We start from the raw sequence: 22,212 nt of genomic DNA, 5'->3' as shown, positions 1-22,212 counted from the left end.
TGACTGTCGTCTCTGATTGTAAGACAGACTTGACAGCAGTAAGTCTTTTGACTGTGGTGAGAAACTCTAGACGGTCAAATGCCATTGTTACGTGACTCCAAGTGCTTACACCCTTCCGTCAGTTTCCTAAATAGAGTAACATTTTAAAAGGAAACCACAACATTTCTGTTTGCCCTACGGCACTTCCCAATGGGACAAAGAGCAGCCTTGGCTTTTGACAGCTCCACTGAAGGTCTGGCTGGCACCTCCAAGAGCCAAAGCATTTTTCTCTCCCTCAAGGCATTTTCCTCCTTTCCTCAAGGTAATTCGACAGTTGTAGATGCCAAGCATTAAGGGATTAGGGCCGAGCAGCAGAATCTATAGGAAATGATCTTCGCTAAGGTCTTTCTCTGCTTTGATTTGTTTGTCAAGCTTTTGTTTGATTTTTCATATAAAAAGACATCTAGCTTTGATCAACCACACTAATGGTGAAGCGCGAGTTTTTTAAGATGAAAGGGAGTAAAAATAAAAACCTGGCAGCAGATCTGAAGGTAGCATGTTTTTCTTCTCCATTCCACTCTCTCTTTTCAGGATTATGAAAAACAAATAGATGACCAAAGTGTTGAGATAAATTACATACAGGTGAGGGTGTGTCTTTGACAAAAAGAGCCGACAGAGTGTGTTAGTCCATTGCAAAGAAGTGCAGAGTACCACCACAGTGGCAGTGCAATAGGCAATTATGTGTCACACATGACATCCCTTGTGCCTCTGTGTGTATAATTACACTGAGGAAAATGACATTCTTCTCCAAACAAAGCAACTCCAACAACTACTGTTGTACATTGTATGTGAAAAGGCACATACTCTTCATACCAGACAAGCAGAGGGAGACAACTACAAATCAGTTAACTGTCCTAATGATGTTTATCCTTTTAACCACCTTTTACATGAAAGATGTACCCTTGCACCACTTTGTCTGATAACCTACTTCAAAGTCAGTCTCACTTCAAGACAGGAGGCTAATTTGACTGAAACAATAATCAATTATTGCCAATTAAGACTATGATGACATGCAAAATGCTCCCACAGAGAACAAAGGATATGGAAGCAGAATGAATCTGACTAGTGTGAAGGTTCTGGCTCGCATACCAGCTACTAGCCACAAAAAAGGAGTTCTTGGCCTCAAACAGAGTAAGCACTGATGAATTTCAGGCTAAAACACACAAGGCCATTTGTGGAAAAAAAAAAAAAAGAGAAATGTTGAAGTAATATTTCACCAGGATCTTCTTACAATTCATTGTATATTTATCTACAGAAACCATGTGAAGCATTCCCAAATACCATACATTCTACAATAGAACACTTTGTACCCACATTTATAATGCAAAATGAACTCTGAAATCTTTTGACATCCACAATCTTGTCATATAGCCTCCTTCATATCATTACCATTTGGAGGGTCCATTTATACAATAAAATATCAAACCTTTCATGACATCACACAGTTTTATGACTGGTCTACTCTGGTTTAAAGCATAAAGAAACATATAAAAATGCTATGACAGTGAAAATGTATGGAATTTTAGACTAGAACTTGAAAAGTGACACAGCAAAATTGGAAACACGTTTGGCCTGCTTAATTTTTTTTTTCCAAATTCTGCTGTTATGCGCTCAAATTTACCTGCTTTTCTAAAAATTTGGTTAGACCTGGACAATATATGAACTTTACAAAATCTCCAAATTGATAGAAGTATTTCCTGCACATTTTAACACACACTTATCTAATTTGCAACTAGAATTTAGGCTACAGCTGCTCTGAACTTCACCTTCACTGTAGGTTTGAAACCAGACCTGACTGGAGGAGGTCAAGAGAGAGGCACTAAATGACAAATAACATTGTTTCAATGAAATATGAAGCCATATCGTATCCTAACCTCAGGTTAAGTTAGTGGAGAAAATGAAGACTGACAGGACTGATGTGAGGGTGGGCCCACAGATAAAGGGACACGCAGTGTATGAAAAGTGGCAGCCGCCTCTTGCATCACTCAACGCTCTGAACGTCTTGGAGCTTGAGTCTTGGCTACTCTCGGCCTTCGTGAGGAGAGGGGGACATTTTTCAAATACCTGGAGGATATTTACACACCTGCTCAGTGTAAGGTAGAGGTGCACAGAGGAGTTGGAGCACAGCTATGTTTCAGGCCACTGCAATTTCAACCTGAGCGATGGACTATTGACACTATTCAGACCTGACCACAAAAACAAAACTGTGTAAACATTTGAGTTTGTTTGACTTGGTGGGGCACTTCATTATTGCTGCAAAACAATGAAGACAGCAGTTGGAAAGTTGCTGTTGAGGGTAGGCATAGGTGGTGGTGGTGGGGGGGGTTGGCCCCAAGGGCAGGAACCTGCAGTGTAATCAAGGCCTTTGCCAAATTACAGGCCAAAGACACTACTAAGCAGAGTTCAATCTAGGGCTGAGGGAGAGGTCACCCATTTTACTAATATTCTTAAGTCAGCAAATTCCTATGTATGTCAACACTAGACAGAAGAGGGAGGCCCTCCATATTCTAGGCATTATAAGTGTCTGGGCACACTAGCTCTCCTTGGTTTATAGCTTTGACAAAAGCTTTCAGCAGGGAAATAATAATAGCATTACAGTCAGCTCAATGCATTTTTGAGATGCGTAGAAAAAAAGGAATGTAGAATGGGTAAAAAGGGGGATGTGCTGGCCCTTTTAGCATTTTCTAGAACACATCAAGCATGTCCATGTTTGTACAACATGTCAACAGAAAATCTATTATGCATTATAAGATTAACAGATATCTTGCCAGCTCTGAGACAAATCCTCATCACGTTCTTTCCAAAAGGAAATTGGTACTTAAAAAATAAACTGATTAAAGACCAGAAACATCTGTACTGTTTACTGCAAGTCTTGAAACAATTACACAAGCCTTGTGTTTAATATTTTTTGCTTTATAGGATCTTTGTAGTTTGAGTAAATTACCTGTGGTTAATCATTCATTTTACACAGAGTTTATTAGATACACCTGTATAATAGCAGTAACTCCTATCTTTGTGAAGCTTATAATGTTTTTGTTGACAATGTGTCAAAGAGGAGTTTTTTTTTTGTAAATCCCATGGTCAAACAGCGAATGTGGAATAACATTAATCACACATTATCGAGTTTTACATTCAGAGGGCTTGTGCTGTGATTAGGCCTATATGTGGTGTGCAAAGAGCCAAATACAAAACACACACTCATACATACTGAAATAGACATGCATGGTCTTGGTTGGCCCACTTTGTGAGGATAACTGACCTGGTTGATTGAATTGGCAGTACAAGAGGCGAGGCCTGTTCCCAGACACGACACGAAGAAGATGACAGGGTCAAAGGGCACTGGAGCCATTGCATAGCCAGCTGCTGCAGTTGTAACCACCAGTGCTGAAATCACCAAGCAAGGATAATAGTACAAATTAAAACAGGAATTTCCTTCTTTAAGTATTTCTTCTTAAAGTAACAGGTAAAGAACAGTGCAGATGAAATGCTTTGCAGCTATAGAAGCCTGATACAATGTAAACAGGAGAACAGCAGTGCAAAGGAAAAGAGAAGTTAACAGCACATTTTAATCTCTTGTAGTGCAAAATGAACTGCTGTTCCATGCACTTATTTGTTTGAAAACAAATTAAAATCAGTTATTAAATACGTCTCACAGAACATCTTGGTGGAGTCAACCAATCAGTGCTCTTGAGTGGTGAAATATGTGCAACTGCATGAAACTGACCACACAATTTACTTACCCGCTGTTGTCAGTATGTTCCAAACACTCAGTTTCTCCACAAACATAGCTAAACACACTACTTATGTGTCACTCTACACGCTGCCCATAGCTCTGAAGCTCCACCGGAAGTAGCATATTTAGCGATTTATTACAACATACTGAGCATAAAGATTAACAGCAGAGATGTGGATTATGTTGCCGATCTTGTCTCGTGTGACAATGGCCAAAGCCTAAGACAACAAAGGCGGACTGATGCCTGGCAACACAGCAGTAGTTCCATAGACTCAGTCACTAAATGAAAAACATGAATAACGGTTTTCTCTGACTATTCTCTGCACTACAATGAAAGCTTGCATGCTTGCACAGTAATGATCAGTACATGGTAAAACAGCAGGTACTTTTGTATATGTAGTAATGAACATATCTCTGTATTTGCTTCATGCATCTGCCTTATTTACCAAGTTCTGACATGGTTTCAGAGATGTATGTGATTCTGCATGCATTTTGGGTAGTTCTTTCCTGTATCAACTTCTATCTGTGAATATTTCATATTATAAGACAAAATCAAGATGTACTGTGTACTCTACCTGTGAGTTTGATTTTGGCTAGCCTGGCGTATATATCTGGCAAGTCAGCCACATCAACCTTCAGCTGCTTCCACTGTCTGTCTAAACGTGCCTCCCTTGCCTGATCCGTCTCCACCTGGACATGGGGAGTCTCATTTGAAGTCACAACCGTATTGGACACAGAATCTTTCTGTGCTGCCGTATCTTCTGTAGAGGGCTTCAAGGTGTATAGTTCAGGCTGTGCCTTAGTGGTAACATCCTCTGGCTGTGGAACAGTATCTGTGATCACAGGATCAATAGTTGGTATTCTCTGCACTTGTCTTTCAACGCTGTCATCTCTCTCATCCACAATGGTCAGGACAGGAGCCTGTTTTGGGATGGCACGTTGGTGAAGCTCACCATTGTTCTTTGCTACATACTGAAAGGAAAAAAGGTGGATATGGTGATTTATGGGATAATTTACTGTTATGACAACAAAACTGAATGCAGACATGTACTACCAAAATCACTTTCAATGTATGGTGAAGAAAATGCATTAATAACAAGTAACACAATTTTTTTAAACTGCAAAGGAAGCTGAAATGAAAAATAAATTAGATAATGGGCTCAATGAAAGATACCTGGCGTTTCAGGAAGTTTAGATGCTGATATGTCAGCCAGTTTGATGGATCTCTTCTCTGCAGCTGAATAAGGCTGCGAGCAGTCTGGTTACATTGAGGAACATTTTGAACTAATTTCCTTTTCACACTTACACCAACCAAACCTACAAGAAATGTAAAATACAATATTTTGTCATTAAAATAAATACTGTTAGTTCAGTTATATTATATAAAACAAAATTAATAAAATAAAGCAAACTACAAACAGCATGTTACACAAACAATGTGTTATGGATCAAATTGAAGCATGACCAAACACTAAGAATTAAGATTACATGTTTCCATGGTGATCCTGGCCTTCCCACGTGAAAATAACGATAACAACAAAGACTGCTGTGCCTTATCAGAATCAGAATCAGAAATACTTTATTAATCTCTGAGGGGAAACTCTTTTGTTACAGCTGCTCACTATCACGTCAGTGCACGCAGGAATAGAAGTACTAAGCAATCAAAATATAATACACTATAATACAGGTAAGATAAATTAAGTACAAAGTGGATATAAGTATAAAATTAAAATAAGTGTAAAGTTCAAAGTGGATTTACCGGTTGATGATAAGTATGTACAGTGTAATAATACAATGTAATAAAGAGACCCAGACCCAGTTTGTGCCTGCAATGAAGTATCAGTAATAATAATACATCTCTACTCTTCCCATTTCCTCACCAAGATTTAGTTGTCATATAGTAACATGCGGTACACTGGAGAAGTAAACTTGCAGTTAAGACATATCTACTCACTAAGTTACATGACTAATAAAGTTCGCATACACTCATTTGCTAGTTTATTGGGTACATTTAGCTAAAACGAATGGCGAATAATACTACCCTGCTATAAATCCTACTTTCATTAGGGCTATAATTCAGCTTTTGTTTAAACTGTTTTAGAAGGGTGTTGATTCAACTTTATGGTCCTTTTGGCAGTTCGTCATACTGAGAGGTGTTCCTATTAATATTGTATACACCCCATTTACATCAATAAGGGTAGACTAAAATATTAGAAATACCCCAGTATAACACAATCGAGACAAACATTGCACTAATGTGTTGTCGATAGCGTCCTTATCATAACCATAGACCGACCTGTCATGTAACTAGCTTTTCACGTTGTCTGATACAGTTTGACACAGTTACAATATAATAGCTTAAACGTTGTCGTTATAAAATCAGGCAGTAATTAGCTAATTTTGGGCTCTGCAGATGCAGTTGACTTCTATCTAAGGTCACTGCTAGCCTCCTGCACAACATCTCAGGTGCCATCCGGATAGCTAACGTTATAGGTTAAGCTAGCCAGCTAGCTTCCGCCTTAGCTTCAAAGGCTGGTTTCAGCGGGTGCAAATTTAAAAATGACTTTCAAATGTTACGACACGTTAAACGAAATACCACCTATCAGCCTGTGTTACCTGACAGTCTGCTACATGGCGTTTTATACATGTTCTCCAATCATAAAGCCGGCTCTCGTTTCGACCCCTTCACATGCAGCGAGCCGCCATTTTGACCTCGTTAGGTAAAAATCATCACTTCCGGGGCACCAAACGTCAAGCGGTCTGTGTGCATACTGGGAGATACAGTATAATGATATGTGTACGTGTATATCTATGGTCTGTGTGCTGCAGATACTTTTAACAAGCAGAATTTTTTTTTAAAGAAGAACCATCAAAATACTAATATTTAATGAATCAAGTGTGTATTTATCATATTACCAGACTGTGCAGTAATGATTTGATAATTACCATAACTAACTACTTACTAATAAGTAGGTTTAATTCAGAATCGTATTAAAGAAATAACACCGCAAAATAACTTGTATACTGTAAGAGAATATATTATAAATGAATACATTTCACAGACATATATTTTTATCTTTGTCTTTGTCAATGGTTTCATTTGGGTTTACTTTTTAGTCCCTACATAACACTGCAACATTGGAAAATATTCGTGTTCAATAGGCTTTTTTCACAGTAGACGTTACAGTAAGAAAACCAGGTGTAAATAATAAAATTAATGATGGCTGGATTCCATTTAGCTGCTTCAGTTTCAGGACCCTGGTATTGTGCATACTGGCTCATTGTCCCACAGTCACGGCTTACTGGGACACTTGAATAGAATGCAGTCATCGTTAATGTTATTAGCATTGTGCTTTTCCTATGACAACTCAAAATGTCTGCTGTGAAAAAAGACTATAGTATCTAATTTTCTCATTTCTTTTCCTTGATATTCTTTCTTTGTATTCCTTGTGTGGCCTTTTCAGGGTTTCCCTCAGGAAAGCAGAGGTGGCAATAATCCACCCAGATTCTGATGCATCTCGCCTAATCGTCTTATTAGTTTGAAGATGACACTTGTTAAATATGTGACATTTGCTGTGTGAAATAGTGCATACTGCTCTTTTTTACTAAAGGTTAACATTTAATTTCAAATACATGCATTTCTTATGATGGCGATATGACCCCTAAAACATTGGAGAAAACCCTTTGTTTTCCCATTCCAAACACTTGTGTCTGTAGCAGTATGCTATTGTACAATATTTGATACTATAGTCTCAAGAGGGAGCAAATGTATTTCCAGCAAGGCTTCTTTTAATGATTATTTAACACCTGAAGAACTTCAATCAGTTCAGCTGAATTAAAGTAAATTAATTAAATGTGTAACAAAATGTGTATTTTGTTTGTAACAAACACCACTTGGAGTATTATTTTTTCAGATGGCAGTTTACCAGAAGACCTCTGTCACTGACCAATAAATCTGAGTTGAAGATGGGATTCATTTAATTCAAAATTGCTGTCTAATTCAATGTCTGGCCTTTTGCCTCCTGCCCTTGTATGTCCTCTGACTAGCCCCGCCATTTGGCCTGTTATTTATGTGTATGATCATCTTGTTGGCCCCAGCTGCCACGGGCAACAAGATGGAAACCTTCTGATTAATACCCTCTCCACTGCTTTCACTTTGTAGCATTGCTTTACTGAAACAAAGATAATAAAATAGTATGATTGTCTGGTGCAGTGTTTCATTTCCTCGAACAATAACATTTTACTGAGCCAGGAGGATGATCATTACGCTGCTCTGACTGTAGCGATCACATTCATTATAAAGAAGAAAACATTCCTTGTTGCCAATTAAATTCAAGGTAATCTAATTTTGCAATTGTCGTGCACTGTACTAGTGTGGTTCATTATTCAGTATTTAATATACACAGAATCATATAGGTATGATTTGTTTTATGAATGGTCATGATGCAAATATCCTTTACAATCACATGCATTGTCTATGAACTCAAATCCCACTGCAATCCAAGCTGAGCATCCAATTCACCTGATTCATCTCATTCATTCCACTCTACTGCCAGCTCCTCCTTCCCTGCTAAGATTACAAGGTGTAATCTTCATGCACCATCAAGATGCAGGGGCTGATGAATGCCAACAATACACAAGGCCATCCCAGATCCAGCACAAGAGTACCATTTTAGAGAGATAACCATTATGTGCTGTTCGACAAGATTTAATTTCGCACTGACCCAGTCAACCTCTTTAGGTCTGTTTAAATGTGAGTGCTGAAAAGGAGGTTTATTGCTTGGTTTTACACCATATTATTTATTTCTAGGTTACTGTTATACAATTTCATGTTTTCTTCATTGTGCTTCTCCAGGGCTGCAGAAATACAGTTTCTGAGGGTAGGATCAAGCCTGCCAAGTTTATGGCTGTGTAGGGCACTGTGTCAAACCATAATCTTTTGTATAGTAATCTGTAGACTACCACTGCAGATGACTGACATCCTTAACAGAATGTAGGGGCCTCACATTAACAAACAGGCTCATTTATGAGTACGCAGTCGCACCATCTCCTCTGGACTGGAATGGAGTAATATTTGTTTATTGCATCAAGGACTAGTTTATCCCCTGCCAATGAGTGTGAGTTGGACTAGCTCAGGGGAATCAATTCCAAGCAACCAGCCCTTCTTATTCCTCTGCCTGACCATTAGTCTGGCAGCTTGGGCGAATACATTTCAACTATATAATTTGGTGTTTTATTTGTGTGTTCATTACTAGTATATCTTTAATTTGAAGGTGGAAAATACATTTTTTTATTGAGGGTTTGTGGTGAAATACCATAACACATACTGGCACCTTTTTTATCTAGGATTTGGTGAGTTATTCTCCTAAATTCAGGGAGCTCTTCTTGTTTAGATAATTGCATAATGCACTCCAGTGAGTAAAGACAAAGCCGAACATGCATTTAATGCCTTCTGTCCATAAGGTGGACCAAAAGAGAGGACCTCAAGAACAGATGGACAAAAGCGGAGTGGAATGACTGAGTAACAACAGGAGGAGTTGCGAGGTCTGTTCAACCCAAAAGGGTCTTTCAAAGGATCTTTACAGTTATTCTAGCTCTGGTGGTGGTCTCAGTATGAGGGCCTTTTATCACACTGCTTTCACTGCATCTTGAAAAAATAAAATGGCTGTAAACATCCTCTCCAGAGAGAAACAAAGACACAAAAGGACTCAAGGCCTGTATTGTGTGAGGGTGATGACATATAGTTTATCAGAGTAAAAGCAGGCTGATGTCAGCCAGGGAATGCTAGACGTGTAGTGGTGTCTAGTTGCAGGATGGGTTTGGAGTTTTGTGTATTTGGCGACACAGTTAAATATGACTAAGAGGAAAACAATAGCCGACTTTTAATATGTTTAGGCTTAGAATGACTCTAATAAATGAGCTTGAAATAACAAAGTAACATTTACTGAATAACACTGCACCACATGTGAAGCATTCTAAGAATGGGAGTGAAGACCATTGGAATACATAGATACAGGTCTGTGTTTTTTCCTCACAAAATAACTAATGGTTGCTTAAAATCTTTTGTTATCACAGCCAAATGGTTTCAAAATAGAATATTTTACTTTCAAGGAGAGCAAAGACAAATAATTCTAAAGTGGAAAGTAGATGTCAGTGAGATTGATGGGCTAGCACAGTGTTAGGATCTCTTTCTCCTGTCTGCTTTACTGTGAAGTTGGTGTGGCAAGAGAAAAACAGGTCTCTTCAAGGAACCAGGAATTTACTTGGTTTTCTATTTAAAACACAGCTCCTTGGCACTTAGTGGTGAAAAGGTGACATGTTGAATCATTGGAAGGTAGCCCCAGGTTGTGTAAGCAAAGTGCTGAACGGTCATTAATAGACATTGATAAGAAAGGTCCCGTTACTCCATGCAAACAGCTTGCTGCCCACATATAGCCCTCACAAAATGGCCAAATAATTTTTTTATTCTAGTTTTACATGTCTCACACTGGGGAACACACAAAGCGGCTATAATGAGACACCCACCTCCCAGGAAGCCCCAATAAATGGCATAGTCAAATAACGGAGGCCTCCCAGACCTGTCATCACCCCAGTTCATCTGCTCTGATTTACAAGCACTGTCCCAGAGGCTTTGGTGTCATCACTAATCCCACAGGGATGACCATCTGAATGGCAGTGGAGTCAGGCCGTCTAAAAAAACAGAAAGCGGCATGTAGACAGTGCTGCATAACTCCAAGCAGAAACAGATGCAGAGACGTTCTCCCATTTATAATTGATTTTCAAGGGCAACATCTTGTTGTCATAGTTTGTCTAATGAGCCCCTGGCTGGCGCCCTGTTGCTTGTGAACCACAGGGTGTCAAATGGAGCAGCCATCCACCACCCTACCCCCACTGGGATAGCACCATGCTGGAATACTGACATCACCCATGGAATTTCCCTGTGGGACAGACTCTTGTTCTCTTTTAAAACCTGACTTCTTTTTAAAGGTATTTTGAGTCGTCAAAGCATCCGAAACCTCCAGAGAAGAACTGTTGTCCTCCCCAGCTGCCGGCCGGAGGCTTGCCCTTTTTACATGGACAACAGGTATCTTCAGGCACTATGGCCGCCACTGTTTATGTCTGAGATCACGGGTGTCTTTTTGGGCCTCCAAGGCTAAGCCTCTAATTGGCCATGGCTCATCAATCACACAGAGCAACCCCTTTCACCCAAAGTCTCATCCAAACAGCTAAGAGGAATGAGACCCATGGAATGGACTCTATGCCTCCCAAAGGCCTAAAAGTAGTCTTTAGGAGGGGCAAGTGGTTTGTGAGAAAACCGCATTTATTCCAAGTTGATGTCAAGCCATGTATGCGTCTGTCCTTTGTCTTTCCTGACATGCAGACTACTTCCCCCTAACATTAAACTAAGAAAAAAATATAGATGTGTCACCCCAGTTTATGATACAGTCGAGGAACATGGAGTCCTTTTTAATAATGCACAAGATGCTTAGACTGGCATACATGCTGTGTTAACCAAGTGCTGATCTAGACTGAATCTCATTACATCCGTTTAATGTTAGTTCAAGGAAAACAGACAAACATCTGGCTTCACTTTCTTTCTTATTTGCTGTTTTCACTTGAACTTGACCTAACGGTGATTTATTGAGCTGGTGAGAACGAGTACATTTCTTTCATTCGACTTTATCTTGGTTAGGTGGAAGTGCCTGGCAAGTGGGCGGAGAGCCATTTTATGAGGCATCAGACAAGGTGACACTCTGCAGTTTTCTGGTAAAGTGTGTGCAGGACCATAATCCAGAAGCATGCTCCAGACAGGGTCAGAGGGGTCATGACGACTCTTCAGCCATTGTGCAGCCATTATTTGGTTTGGCTGAACTCTCAAAGTCCAGGATTTGGCCACAGCATAACGCCGAGCCCACAAATTTGTCAAGAGGAATAAGGAAGGAAGTCCACAGCACATGCGGTTTATGGGGTCACAGCAAAGTCTTAACATTTCTTCACATCCAGAGACGGCATGCGCAACACTCAGTGTGTTTTTTCCATTAGTCTGGGTGTGTTATTTATTTATTTATTCTTTCATTCCTCTGTCCCTTCATTCAATCATTGATTTACCACAAGTCAGGTTGTCTGTTATGTTTGTCCATGGGAAACTTGGTTGATGGAGGTCATGGAGGTTTGATGAAAAACAAGTCAAACAAAACTGGGTTACTGTGCTTCCATTTGCCATATCATAAACACAAATATACACACTAGACATCCCCGAAGCCGGTCCATGTCCAATTCTCTTCAGTAACCGAGCGTAATCAGCTGTGTCATCCTCGTCATAAATCTCCAAGTAAGGCAGTGGCTCCCAGCCCAGATGGGAATAGGCCTTGTTCAGTCGCACTTGCCTCCGCATCATAAATCCATGGCCGTCTTCGCAGGATCGGTTTCCTGCTTTGTGTATATCTCCCAACAGAGGAGTACATGGGGGAGGCGAGGATATTGCAAGGCCGCAGTCTCCTGAAGGAGTCAATTTGTAAAATGGACTGTCTCTTCCTCCCTGCTGAAATAATGTTGGGTTTCAAGGCAATTTTTTACCATCAGATGCAGATTTGCAGCTTGGTCCCTTTAGCTGGAAGTCTGTGAATGAATGGGAAAAACATGAACACCCCAGGTCAACAATGATTACATTTTTAAACTAAAATTCTTCAAAGAAAAAAAAAGTTAATTGTAGGTATGATCATCTTGTTTCCCGTGACTGTAAATTTAATGGCAATTGAAGCTTTCATTCACAAAGGAAACATGGAAAACAAAAATACGTGCTTGTTGATTTTGAGCCCCTCTGACAAGCCAAAATTACAGACATATGGTGAATCTATGGATACAAAAACAAACAATACCATAAAATGTAATTTCTATTGAAGAGCATTCCCCAGTCTGTCTGACATTTATTGGTACAAGTGGGAAATCATTTCCGATTGACCTAATCATAAACCATAACCTAATCCTGCTCCATACTGATAAATATATCTTGCATTGGCTGTAACTCCAGTTTACATCCCTGGGAATCTACAGTGGGTCTACTTTCATAACAAAATATAATACAACTGGTTGCTAAACATGAGAAAAAGTAAAACTAAACCTAAACTTAAAACATCTTAACATATTTTACTCTGTGTGGTTCAGATATTCAGTAGAATCCAGCTGAAATGTTCTTGGTAAGAACAAGATTCTTGTCTTTGTATCGTCCATAAAAATCTTTTTGCACTTTCACTTTTCTCTTTTTAGATTCTAGTGATACTATAACAGTCTCTCTTCCATATAAATTGGTTTGAACCTACAGTATATTTAACTTTTTATGTCCCTGTGGCACACTTTCTGTAATGACTATGAACCATCCTTTATTCTTTGAGAACTTGTTCTATTCTCAGTGGAAACCAGCTAGTTTTACACACAGTGTGATAGCCTCAAGGCCAGAGGAGGACCTTCCTGACTGCAGGTCAGTGTGCATGGCTGGTTGTATGACAGACTCTTGGCAGCTGTGGTCTAAAGGGTCTTGTAAGGCAGAAAAATATGGAACATTCCTGGATGCCGCTCTTATCTATTGGGACAAAGCTGTTCCATACATTACCATGACAGTCTGGGCTGCCTGCACTGTGGTGGTGGTCTGCTCATTATTTCCCCAACCCCCACCTGCCACCCACCCACCCATACGGGGATCTAGCATGGGGAGCAACAATCTGATGTGATAAGATTACACTCAGTACAGTAATCACAGTCCAATTCATAATGATGATAGCATTATCTAAATTTTAATCATTTTATAACCAAATTATAACAATTCATTAAATGCATTGGAATGAGGTTTTATTCAAACTGTTTATTTTGCAATCTGCCTGTGTTACAAAAAAGTAGGTCAGAGTTTGAATATTCCAGTAGATTACATTCCTGATTACAATTTGAAGCAGGACCTTTATAGTTTTTAAGAAATTACATTTTTAAAGAAAAGAAAAAATAATGAAGAAAGTAAAAGTATGACCAAGAAGCTTGCTCAGTAAGTGGTTACGTTGTCACAGCAGCCCTCCGACGCTGAATCCCCCTCCCTTTTTGGAAAGTGCCAGAATGACAAAGTGCATAAGAAAAGCATGGTGGCAGAAAACGAGGGAATCCTATCAGTGCATGAATTTAATTACTACTCAGATGGCTCCACATAATGAGGAAAAGGTGAATGTGTTAGAGACTTGCATAATTCATTTTGCTTTTCTCATTTAAACCTGCCCCGACCTCCTCACCACCACTCTGTATTTCCCGCCTGGTGCCACATTTCTCTGATCTATGATCAGTAATTTCTTTTCAACCAAAAACATTTGCATAGCGGGAATTATCTGGGCAGTATGCACCACTGAGAGGTAACTTGCACAGCAACTGGGAATATAGGTGGTTGAAATCAGCTTTCATGTTGTGCTCTCTCTCGCCTCCTAATTTTTCTTCTCCTGTTGTAATAAATGGCAGAGCAGCACCACAGCCTCCCACCAGAGTCAAGACAGTGGAACACCACTTATACCAGGCACATTTACAGCAGCCCTGGGTGGGCAATAAAAGAGACAGCAGTCAATTTCCTAATTAGGTAGTGATGTCATACTGGTGAAATGAAAAATATGACCAACAGCAACACATTTGAGGGAATCGATCAGTTATAAATTCTAGAAAATAAAGCTGATTTTGTTGTAGTGGATCAAACAAATATGCTAGTTAACACTCATCAAACTTAGTATCAACTACAGTGGATTGAACTGAGGACTGAATTCAGAAAGACCCAGTGATGGGTTTCTGTGTCTGCAGCTCGGTGAAGCTTTAAGCTCTGTGTTCCGTCTGCTAGAATCCCAATGGCTCTCACCAACATCCCCATGGGAAGTAATTTCCAGTAAACAAACTCACATAAGCTTAGGATATACAGGACTTTGAACACTTGCTTATCTTCTCTGGTTTACGAGCATCAGTGATTCCATTTACCAGCATTACACCATCCCTGTTCAGCTGTACTGAACAGCTAAGAGCAGCACTACCCATAGAAATACAGCTCAGATGTTCAACCAACTTTGGCTGAACATCTTGATAACACTACAGATTAAAGTCTTGGTTCTGTGATTTCTGGGTTCAGAGAGTGGAGAGTGGATTTTAGAGAACAATATCCTAGATAAATCTATTCAAACAGTGTGCACACCCCAACAGAAGCTTAAATCAGTTTTTGGAAATGTATCTAGGTAATTAGCACAAAAACGTTTCCATCCCCAGATATAAGTAACCCTTTATGTGCTATCATGTGTTTGATGGTAATACAGAAGCTGTGCAGTGGTCCATCTCCCTAAAGGTCTTTGTCTTTCAAAAGACCTTTGGGTTCATTTCACCTCATTTACAGAGCATTAAAGCTTTCATTAGGCTGAATTCCTGAGTTTTTACAATAAACTACCAATTGCCTGACGTAATGAGGTACATGTCTCCACACTAAACATTTTACACACGGTTTTCAGTGGAGTGTGTGCATGTGCATGTTTGCGCATCTAAAGCGTAATGTGTGCACATACACTAGAAGAGTGTGTGTGTGAGTGAGTTTGTAGGATGATGGGACTGGTTGTGTGAAACCTGACCCGGGGGCCAGTTGGATTCATGAAGGGCCTCTTTCATGTCCCCTTCCCATCCGGTGTCTGACTTGAATTGTCCTGCCTGAATCAAGTACTTCCTTATGCCAAATATTTACTCGGCTACTTAAGAATATTAAACAGGTCTTTCTGTGGGGCGGCGAAAAACACTGACGATTTATAGCATGTATCTGTTACGGTGTTGCCTGCGGCTTTCAACAGAAAATAGACACTGTCATCTTGTTTTTCTCATTCCTTCCCAAATCTCCCCCACCTGACCAGTCAGAGACGTCAATTCAAAACTCAAGAGAAATCCATACAAAATCGCTTAATACATGTATATGCTATATCAGCCTCGGCATAACGAATCGGACTGATTTATTTTTTTCTTTCCCAACTTGATTCTGTTTCTTTTTAGAACACTTGTTGCCAGGTGGAATAGTCATTATCTGGCATTCGCAGGACAGTTACTTGGGCGGAGGAAGACAAGAGGAATAGATGGACATTCCGTACTAAGGAATCCTGGGATACTTTATAGGACTTGAAAGCTGTTGTGATAGTCTCCTGTGCTGCAAAAATAAGTTTAACCGTCAGCATTCCCACAAAAACAACACTTGGAAATGGACGATGTTTCAAAGTTGTGAATTAAGTAAGGAAAGGAAAAGGATGTCTACAATTCCAGATGTGGAGAGCAGAAGACATTTTTCTGCTTTTCCAAAGTTCAATGCATCAACAAGTCAAAGGAAGAACATCAGACAATGTTCACAACAAACTGTGCTATATGCTCTATTGTGCATGTATGTCTGTTTGTGTGTGTAAATGTGCGTCAAGTCACAGAATGACAGCGTGTGCACCTTCAATGAGGACCCTGTGCAGGACAGAAATCTGCAGTGTATGTGTGTGCGCAGCTGTGTGTGTTGTAAAAATTCTGTTGTCCAGATTCAGGTGTGTGCACACTTTGAAGGGCCTATAAAAACTGTAGGACTAATTTGATTTAAACTAAAATGGAAAACATGTTTTGACCTCTCAATGAAAAACAGCTGTGTGCTAGATGTGGTAGCCAGGTTGAGAAGCCATCTTCTCAGTGTATGTGTGTGTGTGTGTGTGTGTGTGTGTGTGTGTGTGTGTGTGTGTGTGTATTTCCTCAGTGGCACATTGCCTCCAGCTGGATACCTTTTAGCACAATACAGACACTTTTGATAGTTTGAAGCTTTTGTTACTCTTGCTGCTGATCATCAAAACTTAGTTTTACTGACAGGTTGAGAAAACATGCGCTTACACTGGCTGGCTCCCATCTTAATGAACAAATGGAGCTGCGATTTATGATGGATTCATCCCTTTATCTGCATGTGATATTGTAATAAATTTGGTATCCTTAAGATTTAAGAATGAATAATGTTGAACGTTTTTCTTAATCTTTGCAGGCTTCTCTTTCAAAAACAGAAAAATGATGAGCTGTTTATTACTAGTCAAAGACAGAACCAATGTCATGTTTTTACAGTCTAAAATATGAAACAGGAACCTGTACAGCACATTGTTACACCTCAATCCTTCTCAAAGCAGTCCAACATCCTAATAGCTTGAAAATGGTTGTGAATCTCCACTGTGCCATTTAAATATGCCAGATTAAATTTCCTCTGAGGCTAGTAGCGCCTGTGTTTAGTCACTTAATCTAAAGCCTAGATTTCCTTCTACAAAATTAAACTTGCTGATAAAATTCTGAATCTGCCATGGCCATTTAACTAAACAAATTAGATTTATCCACGTCCAGATCATCAAAATGAGCGCACAGTGTGTATGTACTCTCTCCTGCGACACACCACCAACATGCCGAATGGTAAATTTTGCCCTTCGGACCTTTACTGGCCTGTACACGGCCCCTCTGGGAAAAAAGGAGGAAAACACAGACAATCATTCATATTTTGTTAAGATGTGTTTTGACCTCTGGTGTGTGAGAAATGTCAGTTAAACACATGAATGATTTTATTCCCTTGTGACAAGTGTTTCTAATTACACCCAGAGCATCACTGTTTTTCAGCTGCAGATGTATGAGAGCACATTGATTTGTTTTTCCCATGGGATGTGTTTTTCTTCAGAGTGGAAACCGAAGGTGATGCTTTTATTAACTTGTATTATCATTGCAACATTTGTATAATTATTTAGTATAATTATCTTTTTTGTTGTTGCTTAAAGGTAAATAATAAAGTCTGGTGATAATACCGTCCATAAACTAACTGTATTTTATTTTTCAGCTGTTCAGGTTTTTGCAACATTTCCTGACATGAAGTGGTTCCCACTGCTGAATTCTTCCAAGAGGTTTTCTATAAACAAAGTGTTTACTGGCAGCTTTTCAAGCTCAAAGTGAAACCAAAATCCAGAGGTCACGCAGGTCCCGGCCTTGAGAACAAAGCAGGAGATTACATGTGGTATCTCACAGAAAGCAAGTGAAACAAAACAGCCACACATAATGGCACCAAGATCACATAATATCCACTTTTTGACATTTTGTACAATTTAGAAATGTGGTTAGGAGCAATAATGGATGGAGATAGTGGATAGACAACGTTCAACTGAGGGCAAACTTCTTAGCAGCTTAGTCTTTTTAATTAGGAAGTGCACTCCTTGACTGCAGCTGGAATTCTAGCCAGTTCCGGACACACTCCCATCATTAGGTGTTGGAGGAGTCTCTGCCAGTGGTTTGGATCACATTTAAATGGAGGACTGGAAAGGTTTAGACAAGGAAATAAGGGTTTTGGGAGACAGTTATGTTTAAGTCAGGAATGAGAGTGTGTTAAGGAGCTGGTCGCCACTGAACCTCCCTCCCACGCCAGTACCCTGCAAGCACAAAGTGTTATTGCCTTTAGGGAGGAAATCTACTTTAAAGTATAATATTGATTAGACCAGAATGGCTTTTTGAAGTTTGTGCCAATTCTTCAGTTTTCCTCTCTCATTTACAGTGCATCATACCACTGGTGTCTGGGCTGGGGCTAATTTTCTAATATAGAGGAAGCCAAAAATGAGTGGCAACAACTCTTTTTTTTTGCAATGAAAATAAGTTCTACAGCCTTGAAAATGTCCAGTAGTTCCAAAATCAAGCACAACAAACGATTTTTTTGTTTGGTTTCATAAAGTTTTTTCTTTGAAGCTGCATTGAACAATATTTTACTTAAACAATTGATCACATTACTATGTGTAGTGTCAAAGCAGTTGCTCGCAATGACAAACCTACTGAGAATTATCACCCAATACTGCAGTTCCCCTCGGCTCTATGGAGCATTTTAGTGTCTTTCACTCACAGCAGGCAGCTGTTTTCTACAAAAAAGCTCTAATAAACCAACTGTACACTACCTGCCTATCACAGAACTGCAGACAGAAAGCGTTTGTGGCTAGCTGTCAAGCATAGTGGAGCATTTAGCAGCTAAAGAGCCAGATATTTCCCTCAGGAGTTGGTGGAGACCAAACCAGAGCTATTTGTCCCACGGCCAGAAACCAGGCTCCAAAAGGATGCTAATGTTGCTTGGTGTCAGCGGAGTGTGTGAATATAAGCAACTGTTTGCCAACACGCAAAAGAGTGGAGAAACATATCAAATGCAGATGCTTCCGCGCACCAGAGCTCACTGAATGATTTGGTCATTATATGAAAATGGCCGCCGTAGTTTCTCCTACACGCTCAGAAGGGGAGGGTGATGCGAGCGGTATTCAAATGGTTGCAAACTACAATTTCACCGCTAAACACCACTAAACCCTACATACTGGACTTTGTGGAGGAATGACGTTCATCCCTCCAATACAGTTCCACAGACTTGGCAAGGAGCAACGAAGCTAGTCTGGAGGCTCGTGGTGGCCTGACTCCATACTAAGACATTTCATGTTGGTTTTTCCTTTAATTTGTCACCCATCTGTATGTCAATGTTGTGTTTTCAGCTTGTTCTGCTTCCTGCAAGTGGTATTATTGTTGTTATTATTATTGTGCCTGCGTTAATTGTTTTTTCTACAACCTGTCAGTCACACGTGTAGAGGTGCTTAATGTTAAAGGTGTCATACATAGAACATGCTATTCTCACACAGAGAAGAGTACCTGAGATTTCACAAGTTTTCCCTCCACATACTCGGGATTCTTGCATCTGCGTTTTAGCTGACTGTGTCAGATAATGATTGTGCTCTAAAGACAATGCATGCGTGCTAAACACTCAGCACATCCTCATGCCGGTGAGTCTCAACTACTCGGCTCATGAATAACTCAGCCACTTTTCTCATGTTTAATTCAGTCTCAGAAAAGCTGTTGACACATGCTATATGCCTTCTGCCCACTGCTTTTATTACACTTTTATCACCACTTTGAGAGAAAATTAAGTGTTGCTGCATGTTCAAAGTGTGATCATTACAAAACAACTTCAGCAGTGGGAATTCCTACCTGCTCTTTCTGCTGGCTTATTGGAATCATGCTATATTAGATCTAATTGGTTTGTGTAAAAGTGCTTGTGTGTGTTTCCATGAGCGCAGACACGTTTTGTAAAACTTCTCCTCTTGTGCTCCTATCATATGTCCTGTGGAAGATGGAAAGTTGAGCAAAATCCTACAAAAAATTGTTTTGGCTTATTTTAAAAAAGGAGCATTTTAAGATTAAATTATAGCGTGAGCGTTTGTCTTCATGTGTGCATGAGTGTGTGCATGTGCCATGTGCGTGTGTAGCTGCAGCCGTGGAGAGACAGCAAATGTATAGATATTGTTCTGCTTGGGTGGGCAGAGGTCCTCGAGGTAATCTCTGTCATGCAGCTGCCACCAGCGGCGGATAAACTAGCGCCGGTTAAACAATGGTTGAACCCCAGGGTGGGGGATTTGTCTATGACACAGGTGTCATATTTAATACCCTCATATATCAATAATTGGCTGGAAAAGAACAGGAAGGAACCATATGTGCAGGAAGAGCTCAGACAGATCCCTAAAGATAATCTTGTATACATTTAAAAGCCCATTTACCATTAGTCAGTGGGCTCTCTAACAGTAACATTAAAATAGCCAACATTACTTTGCACCACATGGAGCCAGTATACTCCTCATGAGGTCAATGAGATTATTTATTACTATTTGACCTTTCACCTAACAGGCAAATAGCAATGATGAAAATAATGGGAATTATATTAAAAACAAGATCCCCTTAAATGGATATGCTACTTTTCTATATCCCTACTGTTTTTATGGTAATGAAACACCATGTTATGTGTAGACTTGATTCAGTTACAGATATGGAAAAAAATGAAATGAAAAAACAAATACAACTGTAAATCTTTCTTAGCTATTCATCAGTAATGACCTCAAAAAGTCTGATGGAGTCGGGATGACAGCCTTAGGTCGACTATGCCGGAAGGAAATAGCCTCCTCCCGGTTGTCTTTTGATCTGATATCACGTGAATTTAACTGCACATGACAGTGGTATTTTACTGCAAGGTACACTGTATTTGCAATATGGGATAATATGATGGGGGCTGGACACCACTTTGCTATCACTCAGAGACTAATTACACTTTCGATTCCCCTACCGCCCCTCCTCCTCTCTGCAGCTCTGTCTTTTCCAAACCACACATCCATCTCCTCTCTTATGGGCAGTTATACGCACAAGTTCACACACACAGTGTTAAACACACTGTCTTATTTTTCTTATCTGTCTTCTTAGCTGAAGCCACTGCACCTCCCCAGCCATGCTGCAGTCAGATGTTTGGCTGCCTCCTGCCATTTCTCTCACTAATTTAAAGCTACTGTATGGATTCCTTCAATGTCCCCGGGCAGATTTCCCTCTTCTCACTCTCCCCAATCAATCAATCACGCTTAATTGCTCAATTACTCTAGTGAAAAGGAACGAGAGAAGGAGAGGACATTTTGTCAGCTTGGATTGCTCAGTCTCCTTTGGTAAACAGACACAGGCTGGAGTGATAAAGTATGTCCTCCTAGAGGACGTCAGTGGATGAGATTCCCTAATTAATCCAAACATTAGGCAAGCAGGGGCTTTCCACATGCAGCAGACTCTCTCTCACTGTGACACAGACCTGCTGTACAATGGACTCACAGACAGAATACAGCACACTTCAGGAGTACCATATTTTCAAAGTTATGATGACAAGGCACTTAGAAAGAAAGTTATAATTAAATGAATTGGATGTTATGTTGAAGGGGGGTTCCCAGATCTCAGCCATTACTTTGATGTATACAATGTTATCATAACTGATAGAAATGATGGACAAGACTACACATATTAAGCCCAAGTTGTTATAAACTAGAATTATCCTTTAATGTCAATGCCAGACTTCCACCAGACACCAATTGAAATATCAAAAATAACACATCAGGAACAGTTTTTTTACCTTTTACCACCAATTACAAAAAGAAAAGGAAAGGATCCCACACTCAAAAATATTAAAAACAAAACAACTCCATCTTCTCCATTCTTTTCTCTGTTGAAATGATCAGTGTTTTCACAAATGTAGGAGCAGAGCAAAATCTTCTGTATTTTTCTGGTTATAACTAATACAAACTGTCTTCAGGGAGACAAATATTTTGAAACTGAGACTTGGTAGTGCTGCACTTGAAGTTTCACGTTTATTTGCTCAAACTGTCATCAGATACAAATGTTGTCACGAAGGAGATTGCATTGGGGAACATTTGCGAAAGCTAAGCAGCTGGGCCTGAGTGCAGATGTTATTGCGGGCATCAGCCCATCGTGTCAGGGCTGAGTCCTCCCACAGTTTGATGAGCCTGTTAGTTCTTGTGCATGGATGCCCTTGCTCTGCCGAGCTGGCACGGAGACTGTGAGTCTAATGAGACACT

General features: G+C 39.9%; 1 protein-coding gene and 1 long non-coding RNA gene across 2 annotated transcripts in view; both read right to left on the bottom strand.

The window, feature by feature from the left end:
• Window positions 1-6,544, bottom strand: part of LOC122867689 (protoheme IX farnesyltransferase, mitochondrial) — a 37,708-nt gene extending 31,164 nt beyond the window's left edge. The window contains exons 1-4 of the mRNA XM_044178806.1: window positions 6,389-6,544; window positions 4,947-5,089; window positions 4,348-4,744; window positions 3,299-3,423 (exon numbers count right to left, since the gene is read on the bottom strand). Of these exons, the coding sequence (XP_044034741.1) occupies window positions 3,299-3,423; window positions 4,348-4,744; window positions 4,947-5,089; window positions 6,389-6,419 (696 nt within the window). The 5' untranslated portion in view covers window positions 6,420-6,544. The remainder of the gene's footprint in view (window positions 1-3,298; window positions 3,424-4,347; window positions 4,745-4,946; window positions 5,090-6,388) is intronic.
• Window positions 6,545-10,033: 3,489 nt separating this feature from the next.
• LOC122867861 overlaps window positions 10,034-22,212 on the bottom strand; it is a 39,316-nt gene continuing 27,137 nt past the window's right edge. The window contains exon 3 of the long non-coding RNA XR_006376010.1: window positions 10,034-12,391. This is a non-coding gene — a long non-coding RNA (uncharacterized LOC122867861). The remainder of the gene's footprint in view (window positions 12,392-22,212) is intronic.

Source organism: Siniperca chuatsi, linkage group LG20 (assembly GCF_020085105.1).
Source record: "Siniperca chuatsi isolate FFG_IHB_CAS linkage group LG20, ASM2008510v1, whole genome shotgun sequence".
Classification (NCBI taxonomy): Eukaryota; Metazoa; Chordata; class Actinopteri; order Centrarchiformes; family Sinipercidae; genus Siniperca; species Siniperca chuatsi.
Note: the sequence above shows the minus strand (reverse complement) of the source record. Positions and strands in the feature narration are given on the sequence as shown.